Source organism: Cebus imitator, unplaced genomic scaffold (genome assembly GCF_001604975.1).
Source record: "Cebus imitator isolate Cc_AM_T3 unplaced genomic scaffold, Cebus_imitator-1.0 Scaffold299, whole genome shotgun sequence".
NCBI classification, from domain to species: domain Eukaryota; kingdom Metazoa; phylum Chordata; class Mammalia; order Primates; family Cebidae; genus Cebus; species Cebus imitator.
Window position 1 is genome coordinate 1815377 of NW_016107614.1, and position 17891 is coordinate 1833267.

A 17891-nucleotide genomic window follows, 5' to 3' on the forward strand; every position below is an offset into this window, starting at 1 on the left:
CTAAAATAAAGCAAATTCATTTATGAGATGCTAAACTATAATCTTACTACTGATCTGGCCACCAGTTCAGAATGAATAATGGCAAGAAATAACAACAAACAAGTTAGTTATGCCTTTGGAACTTACAGCGAAATAATAATTAGCTTTTAAAAAAAAATTTGATTAAGTATGTGACATAACTACGGGGACAAATGAAGCCAAGAGAACAAGTCCATAGTAGTAATACAAATTCCTGTTTTACAAACATCAGACCAAAGGCAGAAACAGCTAGATAGCCAGTCTGTGTGCAACAAAAACTATTAAAAGGCAAACTAGACCAATGACTAACGACAGCATCATCTTTAAATATAAAATACCATTAGAGGCCGGCCTGTAATCCCAGCACTCTGGGAGGCTGAGGTGGGTGGATCACCTGAGGTCAGAGTTCAAGACCAGCCTGACCAATATGGTGAAACCCCGTCTCTACTAAAAATACAAAAAAAAATTAGCAAGGTGTGGTGGCATGCGCCTGTAGTCCCAGTTACTCAGGAGGCTGAGACAGGAGAATTGCTTATGAACCCGGGAGACGGAGATTGCAGTGAGCCAAGATCACGCCACGGCACTCCAGCCTGGGAAACAGAAAAAAAAAAAATCTCAAAAAAAAAAAAAAAAAAAAAAAAAAAAAAAAAAAACGAACACAAAACCCCACACCATTAGAAATGATCAAAAATCACTTCAACCTGCCTACATGTAATTATCATGAGCTTGAACAAGTAGTTTTCTGAAATACATTTCTCTTATTTCTAATCTTAACGTACTAGAATTCAGCTCTCCTAACCACTTTACAATGCAAAGCTTCTTTATACACTTAGTTTCTAATAACAATTTAAATATTGAGCAATACATATTCTGTTCTTTATGTGTCCTGGTAAAAGTAATTATCAGCATCTTGCCAAAAATGAGAACTACTAGAATAACCTTAACCGACAATGTTGCTTTTGTACTCACACCTCAAGAATTAAGAGCAAACAAAAATTAGTCACTATTCTTTTCAGACAAGGAACCCCAGCATGAATTTTTGTTTGTTTGTTTTTGTTTTTTTTTTTTTTTTTTGAGACAGAGTTTCGCTCTTGTTACCCAGGCTGGAGTGCAATGGCGCGATCTCGGCTCACCGCAACCTCCGCCTCCTGGGTTCAGGCAATTCTCCTGCCTCAGCCTCCCGAGTAGCTGGGACTACAGGCACGCGCCACCATGCCCAGCTAATTTTTTGTATTCTTAGTAGAGACGGGGTTTCACCATGTTGACCAGGATGGTCTCGATCTCTTGACCTCGTGATCCACCCGCCTCGGCCTCCCAAAGTGCTGGGATTACAGGCGTGAGCCACCGCGCCCGGCCTCCCAGCATGAAGTTTTATACTCAGAAAATTATGGAAAACTAAGTCAGTACAGAAAAAGGTATTATGGAAATATCACATCTTGTCTAGCTGGAAACATTTTTTAAAATTAAAAACCCAAAGAAAAGAATCGAGTATCTGTGCGCCGAGTATCAAAAGTAAAGACACTGAGTTACAAGGCGGTATTGCACCTGAATATGACAGCAGAATCTCACAGCAGCAACTTTAAGAGATTTCACCTTGAAAGAATTTATCATAAAATAATCACTAACTTTGATTACCATGTGTGTTTAGAGCTGGAGTACAATCCAACTCTTACCCATTTTGTGAATTTTCCAAAAAGCATTAAAATCTTAGGAAGTACAAATCAAAGCTTTTAAAACAGTTTTTCACAACAAAATTTATTAGAAGAATAGTGGTTTTGAAAAGTCTAGCATCCAGTGAGAACTACCATACACAACATTACAGCTGGGAATGTTTCTCCAAAATGTCATGGTCAAATAATACAATGGAACCATTAAATCTTACACATGCACGAAAGAACTAGCGCTTTTGACATACAATAAAAAAAAAAGGGTGGGGAGAACCACATGGATTAAAATTTTAAGTACTCATCACATACATTAAGACACAATTTTAGTCCAGTCAAAAATCAGAACTGCATTAAAAAATTTAATGTAGTGCAATCAAACCAAAAAACTTAATTTGTGATCATAAGTGCTCTACTACATAAACATTGATCATAGCAAGGAACAAAAAGTTCAAATCACACAGTACAAAAAAAATCTGTAAATAAATATAAACTACAGTACAAGAGAAATATTAAATTATACAATTCCATTAAACTGTAAACAGTATATTGAAATGAGGTCCATAAGAGTAAAAGGGGTTCCTGTTTTGTTGTATGACACTTGAGCTTCTAGAAATCTGAAAGATCCCATTTTTCATGTTTCCAAAGGCTATGGGTTTTGTGTGTGGCAAGAATTTATTTTAGATGTAAGATATCAAATATTAAAGCAGAGGAATATCTATTTTGTTAACCACAGATAGTACTGCAGAAAACAAAAGTAATTTTTAAGAGACAAGTCTTAACATTAAAGATGCAAAGGACTAAAACACTTGAATTAGAACTTCACATCAGAAGAAACTTGTCACTGAGAACTTCAAGGCGACAAAATACAATGACAAAACTGTCTGCTGATATGCAGACCTAAACCTCTGCTAATTTTTTTTTGACATTTTACATACTCATGTTACAACACCAACTTTGGCAGAATCACTACTGATAAACTCAAAGCACTCCTGGCCCAATGGTTCCATCACAGTGGCCAGTGCACAAAATTCTCTAAAGACATTGCATAAACTAGAGTGTAGAGGTCAGACACCCAAGGACCAGTGCTTGAATTTAGTAGTAGTTATTGTGAAGAAGCAAGAGCCACATCAAGAAGGAACTGCATCTGTTACAGCTTACAGAGCAGTTAGGAATGTCTTTTGTTTTAGTTGTGCTGGCTATTAGTGGCATTTAAAAATACATAGTTTAACTGTGCGTGTTTGTGTATGACTGTGTGTGTAGTGTGCTGGCTATACATTTATGCACATTTTTTTAAACAATACACTGTTAACAGGAACCCCCATAGTATCTGCTCAGTAGTAATAACTGAATATATAGAATGCCACTATAAGAGTGTGAGGCACCATGTGCTGGAGAGTTATATGCAGCTTTAAAATCTGTTTGGCTGAGTTATACCTGGATACCTGAACTGAGTTTTTAAGTTGACATTCATCAGATGTGCTACCAGCACGTTGAAATAAAAGCAAAACAGAAAAATACAAGTCACTGTTAGGTTTAAGAATAGCATCAAAGTACCTGAATTGAGTGAGAAGAGTGTGTAAACTGTCCCTGAGGGTTTTTAAACAGTGTGTACAAGCTGGATTCCTAAGAACATTAGTTTTATTAAACAGTGTGGACTGATAAAATACCAATGTCTGACAGCTTAAAGTGGAGGTTATAGAGAATTAAACGCAAACACTCCAAATGTATAGTTTATACATTTTTTTCCAAGCAGCAATAAGCTGCTGTAAAGTATACATCCCATCAGAACAAGCAACATGCGGGAGTCAGATAAAGGTTTCTATCCTAGTCTGGTTTTCTGACAGCACAGCATATCAATATCCAATGACTATTATCTTTCCTAAATCAGAATGTAACTAATTTCGACTAGCAATATAGGATTAGACTTTTAATCAAACACTTTGCTATTACATACTAAAATTCCTTAAACTTACTAATACTGGTAATACTAACCTAGTTAATCATCCCCCCCCCCACATTAGAAAAATACACCCCCCCAAAACAAAAACATTAAGATCCATTTTCAATCCCCTGGTGTAAAAAGCATGTCAGTGAATTAGTATTAAAAATTTACAAAGTAAAAAGGCTTGAATTTCAGCCAAAGATTCTAAATACTGCTCATTCCCTGAAGACGTAAAGGGGGAGAGAATCCCTACCCATTTTCCTAGTGATTTGTTTTTCTAAAATGGTCTGAAACAATGTTTTATTTTGGGGAATTTTCCCCCTCACCTTCTCTCAAATTCCAAATTCTTAAGCTTGAAATGCTTAATAAAATGGAGAAAATGAGGCAATCACTTGGAATTGCTAGAAAGGTACAAAATGTTGTCTTTTTCTAAAATAAGATTTATATAAATGTGATCTGACCCCATATTATGTAGTATGTTTTATATTTTTAAATAATCATCCTAAAACTTACAGTACCTAAGACTCTGAAGATAAATTAAGACTTTAGTGTTGTAACAGAAAAAGTGCTGAATTATCCCTTTTCTAGTACTTTAAACATTTTGGACAAGTGCTTTCCTAGTGACAGTGAAGTTTACTATACAACCTTCCACACCAACAAGAAAAAAAAAAAAGTCACCTGGAAAAAAAAAAAAAAAAAAGACTTTTAAGAGTGTAGCACTGGATATACCAAATAATAGAAGTTGTTTCACTCATTCTGAGGGGGTAAAAATATTCTAGATTGAAATTCTATTTGGCTATTGACTGTTAAAAATCCCTGCTCTACTGTGTCAGTGTCCTGTGTTCAACGACCCCCAACCCCCCACCCCTAGTCCCCTTACACACTATCCACTGAGAATCTAATCTCTAAAGAGATTATTTTAAAATTTATGTTGTCAGGACATACCTGAGAAAGGGTGCAATTATGCAGAACAAGGAACCCAAGACTGCACTAATACTGGTTAGAGGTTCATAAATTCTTTCCCAAGACAAATCTAAAAAGTTTAAGAGGTATGGATCTTCAAATATGTCTAACCGCTTTAGATTTTTTTGGTATGTGTGTAGGGTCATTTCCAGTGTTGATCATCTTGAGCCTGTTCAATGACAGTTCAAGATGGGGTAAAAGAGTTCATTTCCACATTCAAATAACAGAGATTAAATATTATAATATTTGCTACATCCAATAAATCTATGATTAACTAAAAGTGCTTCCTTTTCATTTTTCTTGATACAGCTCTAAATGAAGTGGAAACCGTAAAATAACCCCCAACAGTTGCAGAATTAACTCATGTTCTATTGTCAAATCAACATTAATTAGCCTCATTTATCATTTTTAAACAATCTAAGAGATCTCTCTATCAAATCAGGATGGCCTAACTTTACCACATTATCTTTCAACTCATTTTTAGTATTCTAGGGCAGAATCTTTAGCTTCCTCTCCGAAGTCTACATGCTTTTTCCATCCTACACCACCCTCCCCACCCCAATCTCCTTCATAACACTTAGGGCTTATAGCTAGTGTTACGTTATAGGGCTAATGTCTGTTTCTTCAAAAGGTGACTGCAAGATTATTCAGGAATGAGGGTACACAAATAATGTCCTCCATTTTTCTTTCCATCACTATGTTCACAAATCCTGTTCAAGTCTCCAGTACAGAATTAAACCAAAACAAACAAACAAGAAAGAGCCTGGAGTTCTGTCTTCCTTGGACCACAATTGTACTTTTTTCCTTTTCAGTAATTTTGAAAGTAATTTTTAAAAAAATCCCTAGATAGCTATATAGTCTCCTAAATGGGCTGTTCTGAAGCCATCAAGTTTTTAGTAATACTGGCCTGACCAAAGCATTAATGAAGACCAAATTCTAATTAAAGGTAACAAGGAAAACAAGCTCTGATACCTTCAAGAAGGCCAAAATTTAACCTACAACTTTCAATATTTCCTATAAAACATAAAGTGGAGCACAATTCTGTCTGTTGCCATATTCTATCACCAATGACAGCAACCTGAATAGGCAGAAAAGAGTAGTTTATACGAAACAACCTCTGGAAATTAAAGAAAAATTATAAAAGCAAAAATACATGGTCTCAACAGGAAATCTACCAAGATAAAAGCTGTTAAAGAAAATGACTCCGATCTGCCATATAACTGCTATAACTCAAAATATTTTCAGCTTTTGATATTATTGAGCTGACTCAATTTGTTTAATGAAAATAAATGAATCCATGCTTCACTATTATGGGTCAATGAGATCTAAGAGAATCACAAAGGCTTAGAACCAGGCCTGGCACTGTGTGCTTACTTGGGGGTAGGGGAGAACACATAGCTCACTAGCAGCTCAAAGGTTGCTATGTACTGCCTAATGACAGAAGGTAGTTATGATATGGGTGTTAACAGGTAGTTGTTTTTAGTCTGATTTAGAGTTCTCTCCGAAACTTGGGAACTAAACTTCTCATTGTGCCTTTAATAGTTTTACCATCTGATCACACATAGCTCATACTATAGCTAAGGTAAATGTTGGGGAAAAGAAATGCCAATTGGTTGAGGTAATGGTTTATGTAAGATAACCAGAGTTCTAAAAGCACTTCAATATTGTAAAGTAAAAGTGTACCAAATAAAGCTAATACACACTTCACACTTGTTGAGCTTGCTCACCAGAACTGAACAGTAATTAACTTCACATAAGGACCCCTATTATCACACAAAGCCTTACTCATATTCATGATCTGCTGCAGCAAAGGTATTATCAAGCAACATCTAAACTTCAGAACAACAAACTTAATATTAAAAAGTATTATACACAAATATAAATTATTTTTCCTGAAAGAGTGACCTTGTCCTTCATGGTATTCGGGGAACAGAAGAGTGTATAGCTCATCACGAACACAATTCAGAGTCACTGATAAGCTTACTGAACAAAGTAATATAACACACTACATTACTGAATGACTACGCTGTCTCAGAAATGAGAAAGCTAAAGATAAAAATACCAACTAGATATCTTTCCACAGAATTATTTAGTGTTTTTGATTTTATAGTGCCATAGCTTATCTACTCTATATCAAGGTTCTCTGAAAACGCAAAAAAATTATTTTAAATACATTATTTCCTATCAATAGTTCCAAGAATGTTATATATTAATAATTTAAGTAATGTTATCATCTGCCTACTGGAAAATGTGAGGAAAAACGGCTTTTATGATAAAGACAGTTGTGAACTACACTTTCCCATACCATAAAAATGGTCAACTGTTGTTTGGGCCATGCAAAACTCTGATTAGCAGAAATTAAGCATGCTAATAAACCAATCTCTATCACACATTTGTGAGGACATCCCCAAACTAGAATATCTACACTGAAAGTGCCAATACAGAATAGTGGCAAATCAAGAGAGAAATCAAACATTAAGGAATCACTGCGGCACCAAGACTGACAACCAGCCATGTGATGAGCCACCTCCGAGAAATGGTATAATGGAACTCTGAACACAAAATTTAACATTAAAAGTGCACCTGAATATTACAAACTAACTTTACAAAACCTATAATAAGGTAAAATATATATCTTTTGAAATATTCCAGCAGCTTCTGTTTTTTTTTTTTTTTTTAAGTTTTTCTTTTTTGAGAGGCTCATGAAATTTAAAAGGGACCACTAGCTAATTTCAACCATGCTTCACAAAACAATAATGGCTATTTTATATTGCAGTTACCAATGTAATGCAATTAGTGCTTTAAAATAATCTACACTCAAAAAAAGAGAGAAAGAGAGAGACCTTTGGAGGAAATACGCTTATTCAAAAGCTTCTTGAAAAAGAAAATTTACCTGAATATCAAGTCATGACTGATCTCAAGTGTAATGTTTAAAAGCTTCACAGACATGAATATTACAATCTTCAGGTCTCAGGACTTTTAATCTGAGAAAGTTTAGAGTTTGGTTTGTTTTTTAAATTCACTTTCTAACCAAAACAAATCATAGAATTACTCAAATTTTCACTATTTACAACTCTCAGCCTACAATCTGAAATGACACAATACAAGTTCTCTTATTTAAACTGCAGCATTAAAGGGTAGGCACACCATTCTTCTGCTGCTCGATTGTCATCCACTGAAACACACATAGAAAATATTTATGTTAGTAAAATGATCACTCCATGTACACTACAATGACAAAATTTACATAACTCAACTCATACATCACTTATATAGACTACCACATAGGATTAAACCTCTCTGAACAGTAAACTCTACAAAAGTTGAACTTTTAGGGCCAGATTTTTAATGGGCCTTTAGTGATGTCTTTCTGAAAGGGAATAAAAGCAAGCACAAATTAACTTTCTCAAAGGACCTTTTTGCAGCAATCCTGGGCTACTGAACACCCCAAACATTACGCAAAAAGGTACTATGGCTGCAATTAATTGTGTGCTGACAAATTCTTGAATGTGTAACAAAGGAGGCGTTCCTTCATAAGCTTAGCCCTTTGCTTTCAGCAAACTTTCTATGATTTCCTTCAATTGCAGATGAAAACCATACATTTCCTAAGGAATTTTTATTGCAACTTCCAGCGAGGTGACAAAATATTGTAGAATCATAAAATGCTACTAAACCCAAACTGCTTTTTCTGTTAAGAAGTATAGAAAGCTAAGAGGAAACAGGCTCAGTTATCCACTGATTAAACTGCTACAAAAAATAACCAAATCAAGAAGAACCCACACCCAAGCTATGTCAAGAATGAGCAGTGCATGTATTTTAATAACAGCAATGGTGTGCCTAACCTTTGAACACATAGGTTGCTGAGGGAAAACTTAACCTAATTTAATTAACTGCTCTAAAGTTTCCAGGCAAGAATTTATGCCTTGGAAATATCTGGACCTCCCCTCAAACTGTTCGTATTCTCTGAAATCAACCTCAATCTAACCAACTCTCCAAGTTTGATTTTATTTTACACCGAAACTCCAATAATGTTTGCTTTTGGTTAAGCATTTAGAAGGGCCTGATCACCTTTCTCAGCAGATTAGACTATACAGTATATGTGGTGTGGATTTTGTTTTGCACAAATAGTAAATTTTAATCTGATCACAATGAAAAATTAAATTCCATGGGCTCTGCTTAGTTCTTGCAAAAGCTGCAGAAAAAAAACTTTCCTTACTATAATTTTAAAAGCCCATCTCAAAAAAAGCTTAGATATTCTTCAAGGAGTGCTTATACAAACATGATCTCAAAGGTCCTGAACTGTGTGCTAAACAACCATGAATATCGGCTAATTATCAGAAAAAGTCAAGAAGGGGTTATTATGTAGGATGCCCAAAAAAAAAAACCGAGAAAAATTCCAACAAACAAAATTAAATAAAAACTAAAAAAAAAACCTCTCCCACCCTTCTACTGGTATTTTGACTAGTTAAAAAAGGAATTCTAATGAGCTTGACTTCTGATTGAATTATTATTAGAACTGATATGCATGCTAATCATATCAGATTACCTTGGGGTTGTGTTTTTTCTCTCATCACAAACATGGATCCTTCATTAATGTGGAATACTGGGCAAACTACTGAGACTGTAAAATCTAAGCATCACTTTTGCAGTATCATAATTACTTATACACATTTCTTTCCCTATTTCTCCCATCCCCAATAAACAGATCTTGAATATCTTAATCTAGTTGCTGCAATGATATTCCGTCAGTTAGCACATCAATTCCGTAAAAGTACTGAAGAATACAAAGAAACCTAGTTTGCTAAAATGAGGCATCCTCCATTGTTTTATGTAATGTACCCTGACTGCTCCTGAGTAAATACGGAGCTCGTCCTCCATGAGATAAGGCTATATCCTCACTTGTTGGTGAGACCAAATTCTACCCTTAGAAAATCTCAAATGAAATCACAGCAAAGGTAGTGTTCAAAGTAATTAACTGAAGTATTTCTGAAGGTAGTGTGTGTACATTTTCCACTGCCTTCCCCTCTGGGTGAGCACTAATAGCTTGCTAATTTGTTAAGCAAATCGAATAGTGAGAAGAAAATTATAAAATGTAACTATAAATATATGACCCAATAATTACGTCACTGAATAAACAAATTTCTCAAATTCAAAGGTTCATTGTTCTTCTTAGTTTTTCTTTAGTTTAATCCTTCAACTAGTTGAATCGTAGATGAAAAATGTGAATAATTTTGTATTATAAGATGGCTTTCCAATTTGCAGTGATAAAGCTCCCAGTATGACAGACGTGGTTTCTAAAAGGGGGCTTTTTTTCCTCTTCTTTTTTAAAAAGTAAAAACAAATATAACTTAGAAAAAAACAAACAAACAAAAAGAAACGCATGCAGGCTCTACAGGCAAGGAGTCCACTTCCATGTATCTGTTCTCTGTGAGGTAACTCAATTCTCTTTTGTAGAGAAACATGCAAAAGGCCAAATATATTCCGAGCCATACTGCACATGAAAAATTTAAAATATGCAACATTCGGAATGCACATTTCATCTCTGTACACACAAGTCAATGCAAAATCTGCAAAGAAACAAGTGTCACAGTGAATGAAATTACACGCAAACAATGATAGCTGAACAATGATGCAGTAGTGCTCACCCAGTTTGTACAGTAATTGGCACTCTACAGTATTCCTACTCGTTTTTTGATTCATTTGCACTTTGTGCTGCCTCTCCCTGGGGATCTAATTCAATCTTTACAGAAACATCTGGCCCCTCCGACCTCATTAATTTCATCTTTTTCTTTGGAGGGTTTTTCAAAGTGCCCAGCCTCTCCTTTACTTTGTACTCCAGTGTACTGTGGGGAATCCCATAAATACTCTGAGCTTTGGAAACACTCATTTTTCCACTCATAACCACTGAGATTGCTTCCTCCAGTATCTCACTGTTGTACTGTCTGTAACGCCCTCTTTTCTTCCGAGGCTGCTTGGAGCCAGGGTCTCCTTCTTGATCCGATGTGGGATATGGCTGTCCAGAGGTAGACTGCTCAGCATCTGAGCCCCAAGAATCGGGTCCAGCATCTAACATGCTTTTTCTATTTTGTTTTGGAAGAATAGCCCTTAATTTTTTACTAAGCGCGCTCTCCGTTTGTGAACCCATTACCAAAGAGCTATAGCTGTACTGATCACCAGTGCGAGACTCCCAAGAAAGATCCATTCCTCGAACTTGTGGTATCTTTAAATCTACAGGAGATGAATGGCTCACATCCTTTTTTCCATCTTGTTTTGCTTGAAGTGCCATTTTTGGAAAGGCAGAGTTTTCTGCAAGAAAAGGAAGGTCACTGATGTTGCTGAGTGCACCATTTCCCCTGAACTTCATACGGCTGAGGTTGAACTCATAATGTGGTTTTGCCCAAGAGGCTTCCCTGGATAATATTAAGTGTTGTCCATGATTCTGTAATCCAGATGGCCCAAGGCTGGCAGTTGTGGACAATTGGTTTCTGCTTAGTAGTTCTTCACTAATCTGCAGGGATCGAGCCAGTGGAACTTTGAGTGATGTGGAGTGTCCAAAACCTTCCCTGGTTCCATCCTGTAAGCTTCTTGGAGGTACCCCATCACCACTCCGAAGTCCGTCTGGGCGGTACTGGCTGGGTCTCCCAGGTCGCCTAATTGGATGGAAGGAAACTGATGTGAGCAGGACTTGCACAGGTAGGGAGGGATGGGTGAGGGGACCACTCCTTTATTAGAAGGCCTTGCTTGGGTAACATCACTTTGTGTTATTTATTTATTTTTCTCTAAAATTAAAAAAAAAATGGTCTCAGCAGTTAGTTTTAAAACTTGTTCACAAAAAAGGAAAAAGAAAAAAGAAAAAAATCAGGAGCTTTTTGGGCAAAGAAAAATTAAACCTGTCAGCTGGTCTCTGGTTGGGTTCACAAATTTTCGGAGAAAAAGTTTCGCGCAACTGTCTGAAAATAGCATCTTAATTATTAATTACAAAGTAATCATCAGTCTCCATAGATCTACACAGAATTGTGTTACCAATGTGACGTTACCACTAAACAAGTACAGTAATAAAAGAGTAAGCCAAATTATTTATTTTAATTCAATATATTCAACATTCATGACAACTAGTTTTAAAACTGGAACCATATACATTATTGGAGCCCATAGATATTTCCTCATTTATCCCACAAACATGTTGATGTTCATCATCAAAAAAATCAAACAATTCCAAATAACATTTCTTATTTTGCTTGGGGGAAAAAATACATATATATGGCTAACAGACCCAACGGGGAGAAAAAAATTCCAAACAAACCAAACCAAAAGACCCACTGCATTATAACTTACCACACTTCTTCATTTTAAAACACTATTAGTTCTAGATACACGAGTATCATGATTTTCCATTTGAAATAATCCAAGCTTAAAAGAAATTAGTCTTTATTTACCCGTTAAGTTCTATTCAAAGTAATTATTGTCAGAGGGATCTAAACAATTTTTTAGCAGTTTTCTCTGGCTTAAAAAAAGACTTCCCCTTCTTGAAATACCAAACACCTATTTTCAAATTTCAAGTGGACAGCTTTCAAATCATGTTTAAAAAGTCAACTACTTAGACAAAGTTAATTCGTAAGGTTTTGACTTCCACAATAGAGAAAGATTATCAATATAAAGGCTGACATCTGGCAAAACATACCCAAGGGGATGGTTACATTAAGCACAAAAGTGGGGCTTTGCAGAAATCATAAACCAGTTATGTTCTACAAAACTCTACGGGGACCTCCTATCATCAGTAACACAATAAGGATAACACTGAATATTCAACTAAAAGATGGGCATTCCTATTGGTGCATTTTTCTTCCATAAAACAAAACCAGTAGAAAACACTTTCTATTCAGAAGGATAAACACAGCAACTTCAGCCATATAATACATGAACCTAGTATGCAAGTTTACAGTGAATCTTAAGCAAGGGATTTGTTTATGCAAACTGCACATTGACTTCTCCTATATGTGTCCTTAACTACACAACTCAACTGTTTTTTGTTTTTGTTTTGGAGACAGGGTCTCGCTCTGTCACCCAGGCTCGAGTACAGTGTTGTGATCACAGCTCACTGCAGCTGTGATCCTCCTACCTCAGCCTCCTGAGTAGCTGGGACTACAGGTGTGTACCACCATGCCTGGACAATTTTTGTATTTTTAGTATAGATGGGGTTTTGCCATGTTGCCCAGGCTGGTCTCGAGCTCCTGGCCTCAGGTAATCTGCCTGAGTCAGCCTCCCAAAGTGCTGGGATTATAGACGTGAGTCACCACAGCCAGCTCAAGTGTTTTTTGATATATAAATAGAACCCAAAGATTTGGGACCATGCTGACATATCTAGTATAAACCATAGTGAAAAGAAAGGGTTAAGAAAAAGGTTAGTAAACTATGCATAATAGATTAGTACTTTCTGCAAATGAAAAGTTTTGGAATTTTAGAGAAAATAAAGGGAGATTTTAAAAGTCTGTAAAGGAATCCTTTGATTTGAAGGTAGTCAACAGTAAGTTGGAAAAGGTCAGTCCACTTAGCATCCACTTGTTCCTTTAATATCTAAGTAACTTCCCCATACTGATAATCTGAAAGTTAAATAAGTCTAAGTATTAACTAATTTAAACTTACCAAGTTATTCTTCATATCAAGATAGTTAATTTTTGTCACAAAGTTTTATAGAAATGCTTTTTCAACATGGTGTCTAGATATCTTTATTAAAACCTGACTTTTCTAGTTGGTTATTAGATACACGTAGGGAGAAGATGGTTCTTATACCATAAAATTAGGTAGTCAGAGAATTTACTTTAGTATCCTAAGAGTTATGAAAACTGAGCATGTAATAATGTCTTGGTAGCCTAAGATGGTTATGCATCAACATCTACAATCAGTCTTTCAGAAAATTACATTTTCTGAACTGCCAGAGTTAAAGCACACTTTAAATCAACCACCAAAACCAAACCCAAAAGAAACAAACAAAAATGAACATGCACACACACAAACCCCACTAGAGATACCAAGTATTGGAGCTCAATTTTCATTCAACAGCTTCAGCACACATAATACTGTCTTCACATCTAAACTTTAGAATTAACTTGAGTTTCACACTCCAAAACATGCCACAACGAAAAGTCCAAAGAAATATTTCTGCCATATTCATGATTATTTACTATTTGCACTAAACTGACAAATGTTCATCTGTACTAGCCAATTTACATTGCACAGATTATGTTTTTACTTAATCAATGGTCCATATTTATAAAGACTTAGAAGGGTTAATTTTTAAAACCTAAAAGGGAGACTGGCATCAACCTTTGATGAATTATCTATATTAAACTGTGTAAGGCTACAAATATTCTCCCTTACCCGTTCCCTTGAGTACTGGAGCAGCCTGGAGAGTGGCTCAGGGAAGTGCTGCCAGCACATGGACTTTTCTTAGTGGACAGATCAAGTACACCGTCTGCAGAGACACAAAAAAACACCTGAGGACATTAAAAACTTGGCGCAAATGTCAACTGAATAGGCGAAATATGAAAAAGCAGTAGGCTTGTTCAACTAAGCAGATACGTGAGTCCTATATTTAAGTTATAAAATCAATTCAATCCTGAAGCAACATAAATTTAGCAAGGCATGTTATACTTAATATCTGCAAGGGCTAAATATTAATGAGGCAAAAGAAAAGATAAAACATGTTACTGAAGATGTTAAGATATAGTGAGATACTAGAAATAGCAGTTTACATAGCATGAGGTCCTAACCTGTTCTCAGAATTTTTAAGATGCAATTTTCTAAATTTGCCTTGATCAAAGCATGGAAGTTTTTAATGTTCTGCAATGGCATACAAACTATAGAACCAAATCCCTCAAGAGCTAAATCTACCTGAAACTCCAAAAATACACATAAGTTGGACGTAGAAAATTTTAAATAAGATAAAAAAATTATTTTTAAACATAAGTTTATGTCGTTAAAGTACATGTATATACTAAATACGATGGTAAGATGAATCCGTTGTTAATGATTTATAATTTGGGTGTATCCTAATAGTTCTCTACACATATCTATAAAAAAAGTATACTTATATTCAGTCTTTTAAAAAAATGTGCAGAGATTCAAAATTCAATTGCTGAATTTTATGAGTGCAAGAACTAAGACGACATTAAAAATTGGTGAAGAAAGTTTAAAGAAAGAAGAATGAAACTCTCTTGATACTGATGAGAGCCTGGAAGTACAACCATTTTTTACTGCAACTAGACCAAATCACAAATTCATGTTATTAATACATAAAGTTAGAAGACTTCCTTTTCCCTCAAAGACATTTTTCTCCTTATAGAAATACGTAGTAATCTTTTAAGGCTATTAGTCTGTCCAAAATTAACAGAACAAGACAATACACAATTTCTCTAATTTTCAGTAGGCCAGCAGAGGGGTCTTGATACCCAGTTATGTTAAAAATCGCCCAAGGGTAGAACCTACTTACAACTTGTATCTGAAGACATTTTGACTCCCTATTTCAGGCTGCTAGAAATAAACAAGCAACTGAGTTTGTAAACTAAAAAAAAAACCCATACTCATAAGTGTTTTGTCTTTGAGAGTCACTAATATTTCTAAAAATATAATTATAGGCTTATAGAACCAATTATCCTATTAGACATCTAACCCAATTAGACACATCTAAGAAGCAAAAGTACTGCTTAAAACATTTCCAGCCAAAGACACTATTATTTAAAGACAAGCCAAATAGACAATTTGTCTAATCAAACAGGCAACATATTTTAAGTCTACCACTAAAAATATTGTGGTTTGGGTTGAAAACACATTCATTAAGGAAATACAATTTTTTTTTTTATTTCATTTGAAGTCTGCATACTATAATGCTATCATGTAGCTCAAATTCTTCTTTGTAGGAGCACGCTATCAATACAATGTATCTCTTAAGTATAACACTAGTTATAACAAGTTAAATTAGACTAAGTGGTATCATTTTATGTAAATCTACATTAATATTTTAAATATAATTCTATGTTGCCATTCTCCCAAAATAAACCTGAAGCTTCTGATGCAATAGAGTGAAGAGATTTTTAATGAAAACTACCAATTTGTGGAAAAGAAAACAGTCATCAATAAAAAAGATACGACTTTGTAAATACAGTAACCAAAGGTACATGAGCAACGTGAACAACTAGGCGGTCTCCTCTCAAGAAACCTCTCAGAACTCAGGTATTTTGTTTGCTGTTCACCACACAGGAAAAGGATAAAAGCAAAGAAAACCTACTCAAAAGAAAGTTCGTTTCAAAGAGGTTCTTTAGGAATTAAATTTATTTTCCAAAATAAGCATGTATTTCTCACCAATAAATCCACACATCTCATAACTTTGCTATATACTCAAGATTTCTATGACAAAAAAATCTCAGTATAAACATCATCAATTTACTAATTGCGGTGGTTCAGTGACTGAGTTGAAATGCTTGCCTCAATTTTTGTGAAATTGAAGGTAAAATGAGATGACAAAGCAACAGGAATACCTACTGAAGAAAATAAACTTCAGAGACTCAAGAAACATTTTCTAAACAAAACAACCTCTTAACTTCATCACTTAGTGTCTTCAACAAATTCCCTTTTGGAAATACTTTCAAGTTAGTCAGTGGATGTATCTGTTTCTGTATTTATAAAACACTGAACATACTTAACAACCTGAAGAATGTTCTGCTCCTTTCTCTATTTGTAACCCTAGCAGTTTATTTTTCAAAATTCAAATACATGTTTTTCCTTATGATCTCATTTGCAGGCTATGTAACTTATACCTACAAGGAGAGGTGTGTTTCTCAGACAGGTGCTAATCCTAGAAAATTTGTAGGTAAGAGGAAAACTTACTTTTTCATAGGAGTTTTAAAAAACAAAAATACTTCGAAAAATATAAAATGCTTATATAAATATCAAGCAACTGAAAGATTAGTGACAACTGTAACCACCTGACTTTTCTGGGTGGCACATCAATCATAATCATGAACTGCTGACAGATAGGGCTGTAACAACTTGAACTGTACTTCTCCATCACTGCATAGTAATAAATAATTTAAGAATCACATTAGTTTTTACGCTATTATTGCTGCTGATGCTCTACTTGCCCACAATGCTTTTTGTTCTTTTTTTCTCCCCCAATTAAAGTACTCTGGTAAGACAGAGGAGACCTTGACATCAAACCATACCTTGTTCGCTAGGTTCTGACTGAGACTTTCTGACAGTAAGGTCCAGAGGTGAGTCTTGGTCAGCCATGAGAAGTTTGCTGAGCACAGGGTTCTGAGTAGTTGCAGCCGTGGGAGAAGTGGTGACTGGAGATGCTTTCGGCAGGCTTTGGTTCTTTGTGCTATTGGGCTGGCTGGGGTCCTGAGTAGAGCTATTTTTTGAGGTATATTCAGCAGCAAATTGTTGGATCATTCGCTGCATGATCTCACGGGCCACTAGGGGAATATTGGGGTCGGAGACCCAGGGACTGTCTGCAAATAAAGATTTATTTACTTTTAAAGTGGGACAATGTACTAAAAAAAGACAGCTTTCAAGTAAACATAAAATTTCATTTTTTTCTTAAAATGCAGTTATCTTAAAAATAGTATCTCCCCTTTGACTTATATTTTTATTCTCTAAGCTTTTGAGTTATAGATTTTTAAAAATAAAATTTTCATTAATTCTAAACATCTTCCCCCCATACAATAATTGATTATGAAATTAAATAAAAGAATAACAAATAGATATCTTATGGGCAAGAATCACTTACCTGATACAGAAATCCCAAAACCTTTCTCTTAGGAAATAATTACTCTCACGTTAACACACCTATAGATCACAGCAAGTTTCCCTAGATTTTTTCCTCAGTCACTTCCTCCTAAATATTTGAAGAATACATTACTGAGTTCATGAGTGCTCAATTTACTTTATAAAGACTGAAAGCATACCAAGATTATAAAAGGAGATACTTAATTTTAAGATCCATTTTAGGCTAGGGCAATCATTCACACACTTTAATGTTCATCAGAATCACCTTGATGGCTTGCAAAAACAGATTGTTGGGTTCTCTCCCCAGTGTTCTGATTTAGTAGTTCCAGGGTAGGCTCAAGAACTGGCATTTTAACAAGTTCTAAGATGCCACTGGTCTGGGGACCACAATCTTAGAACCTCTGGGCTAGGTGTTTAAATGTTAAATCTCAAAAGCCTAAGAAAAATCACATTATTTTCCAAGAGTACTTTAAATAAACTCTGCCAACTACTAAAACAATAGCTAGGGAAATAATGAA

The 17891-nt window shown here is 35.2% G+C and overlaps 1 protein-coding gene across 13 annotated transcripts in view; it reads right to left on the bottom strand.

Moving 5' to 3' along the window:
* The window catches only part of LCOR (ligand dependent nuclear receptor corepressor), a 152489-nt gene that overhangs the window by 23708 nt on the left and 110890 nt on the right, over positions 1 to 17891 (bottom strand). For 10 of the 13 annotated variants that reach the window (XM_017502786.2, XM_017502793.2, XM_017502787.2 and 7 more), the window contains 2 exons: positions 16809 to 17096; positions 13969 to 14062 (listed from right to left, as the gene is read on the bottom strand). In XM_017502786.2, coding sequence (XP_017358275.1) covers positions 13969 to 14062; positions 16809 to 17096 — 382 coding nt within the window. Of the gene's footprint in view, positions 1 to 1753; positions 11241 to 13968; positions 14063 to 16808; positions 17097 to 17891 lie in introns of those variants that run through there. The other 3 variants (XM_017502800.2, XM_017502799.2, XM_017502801.2) reach the window with 1 other exon arrangement.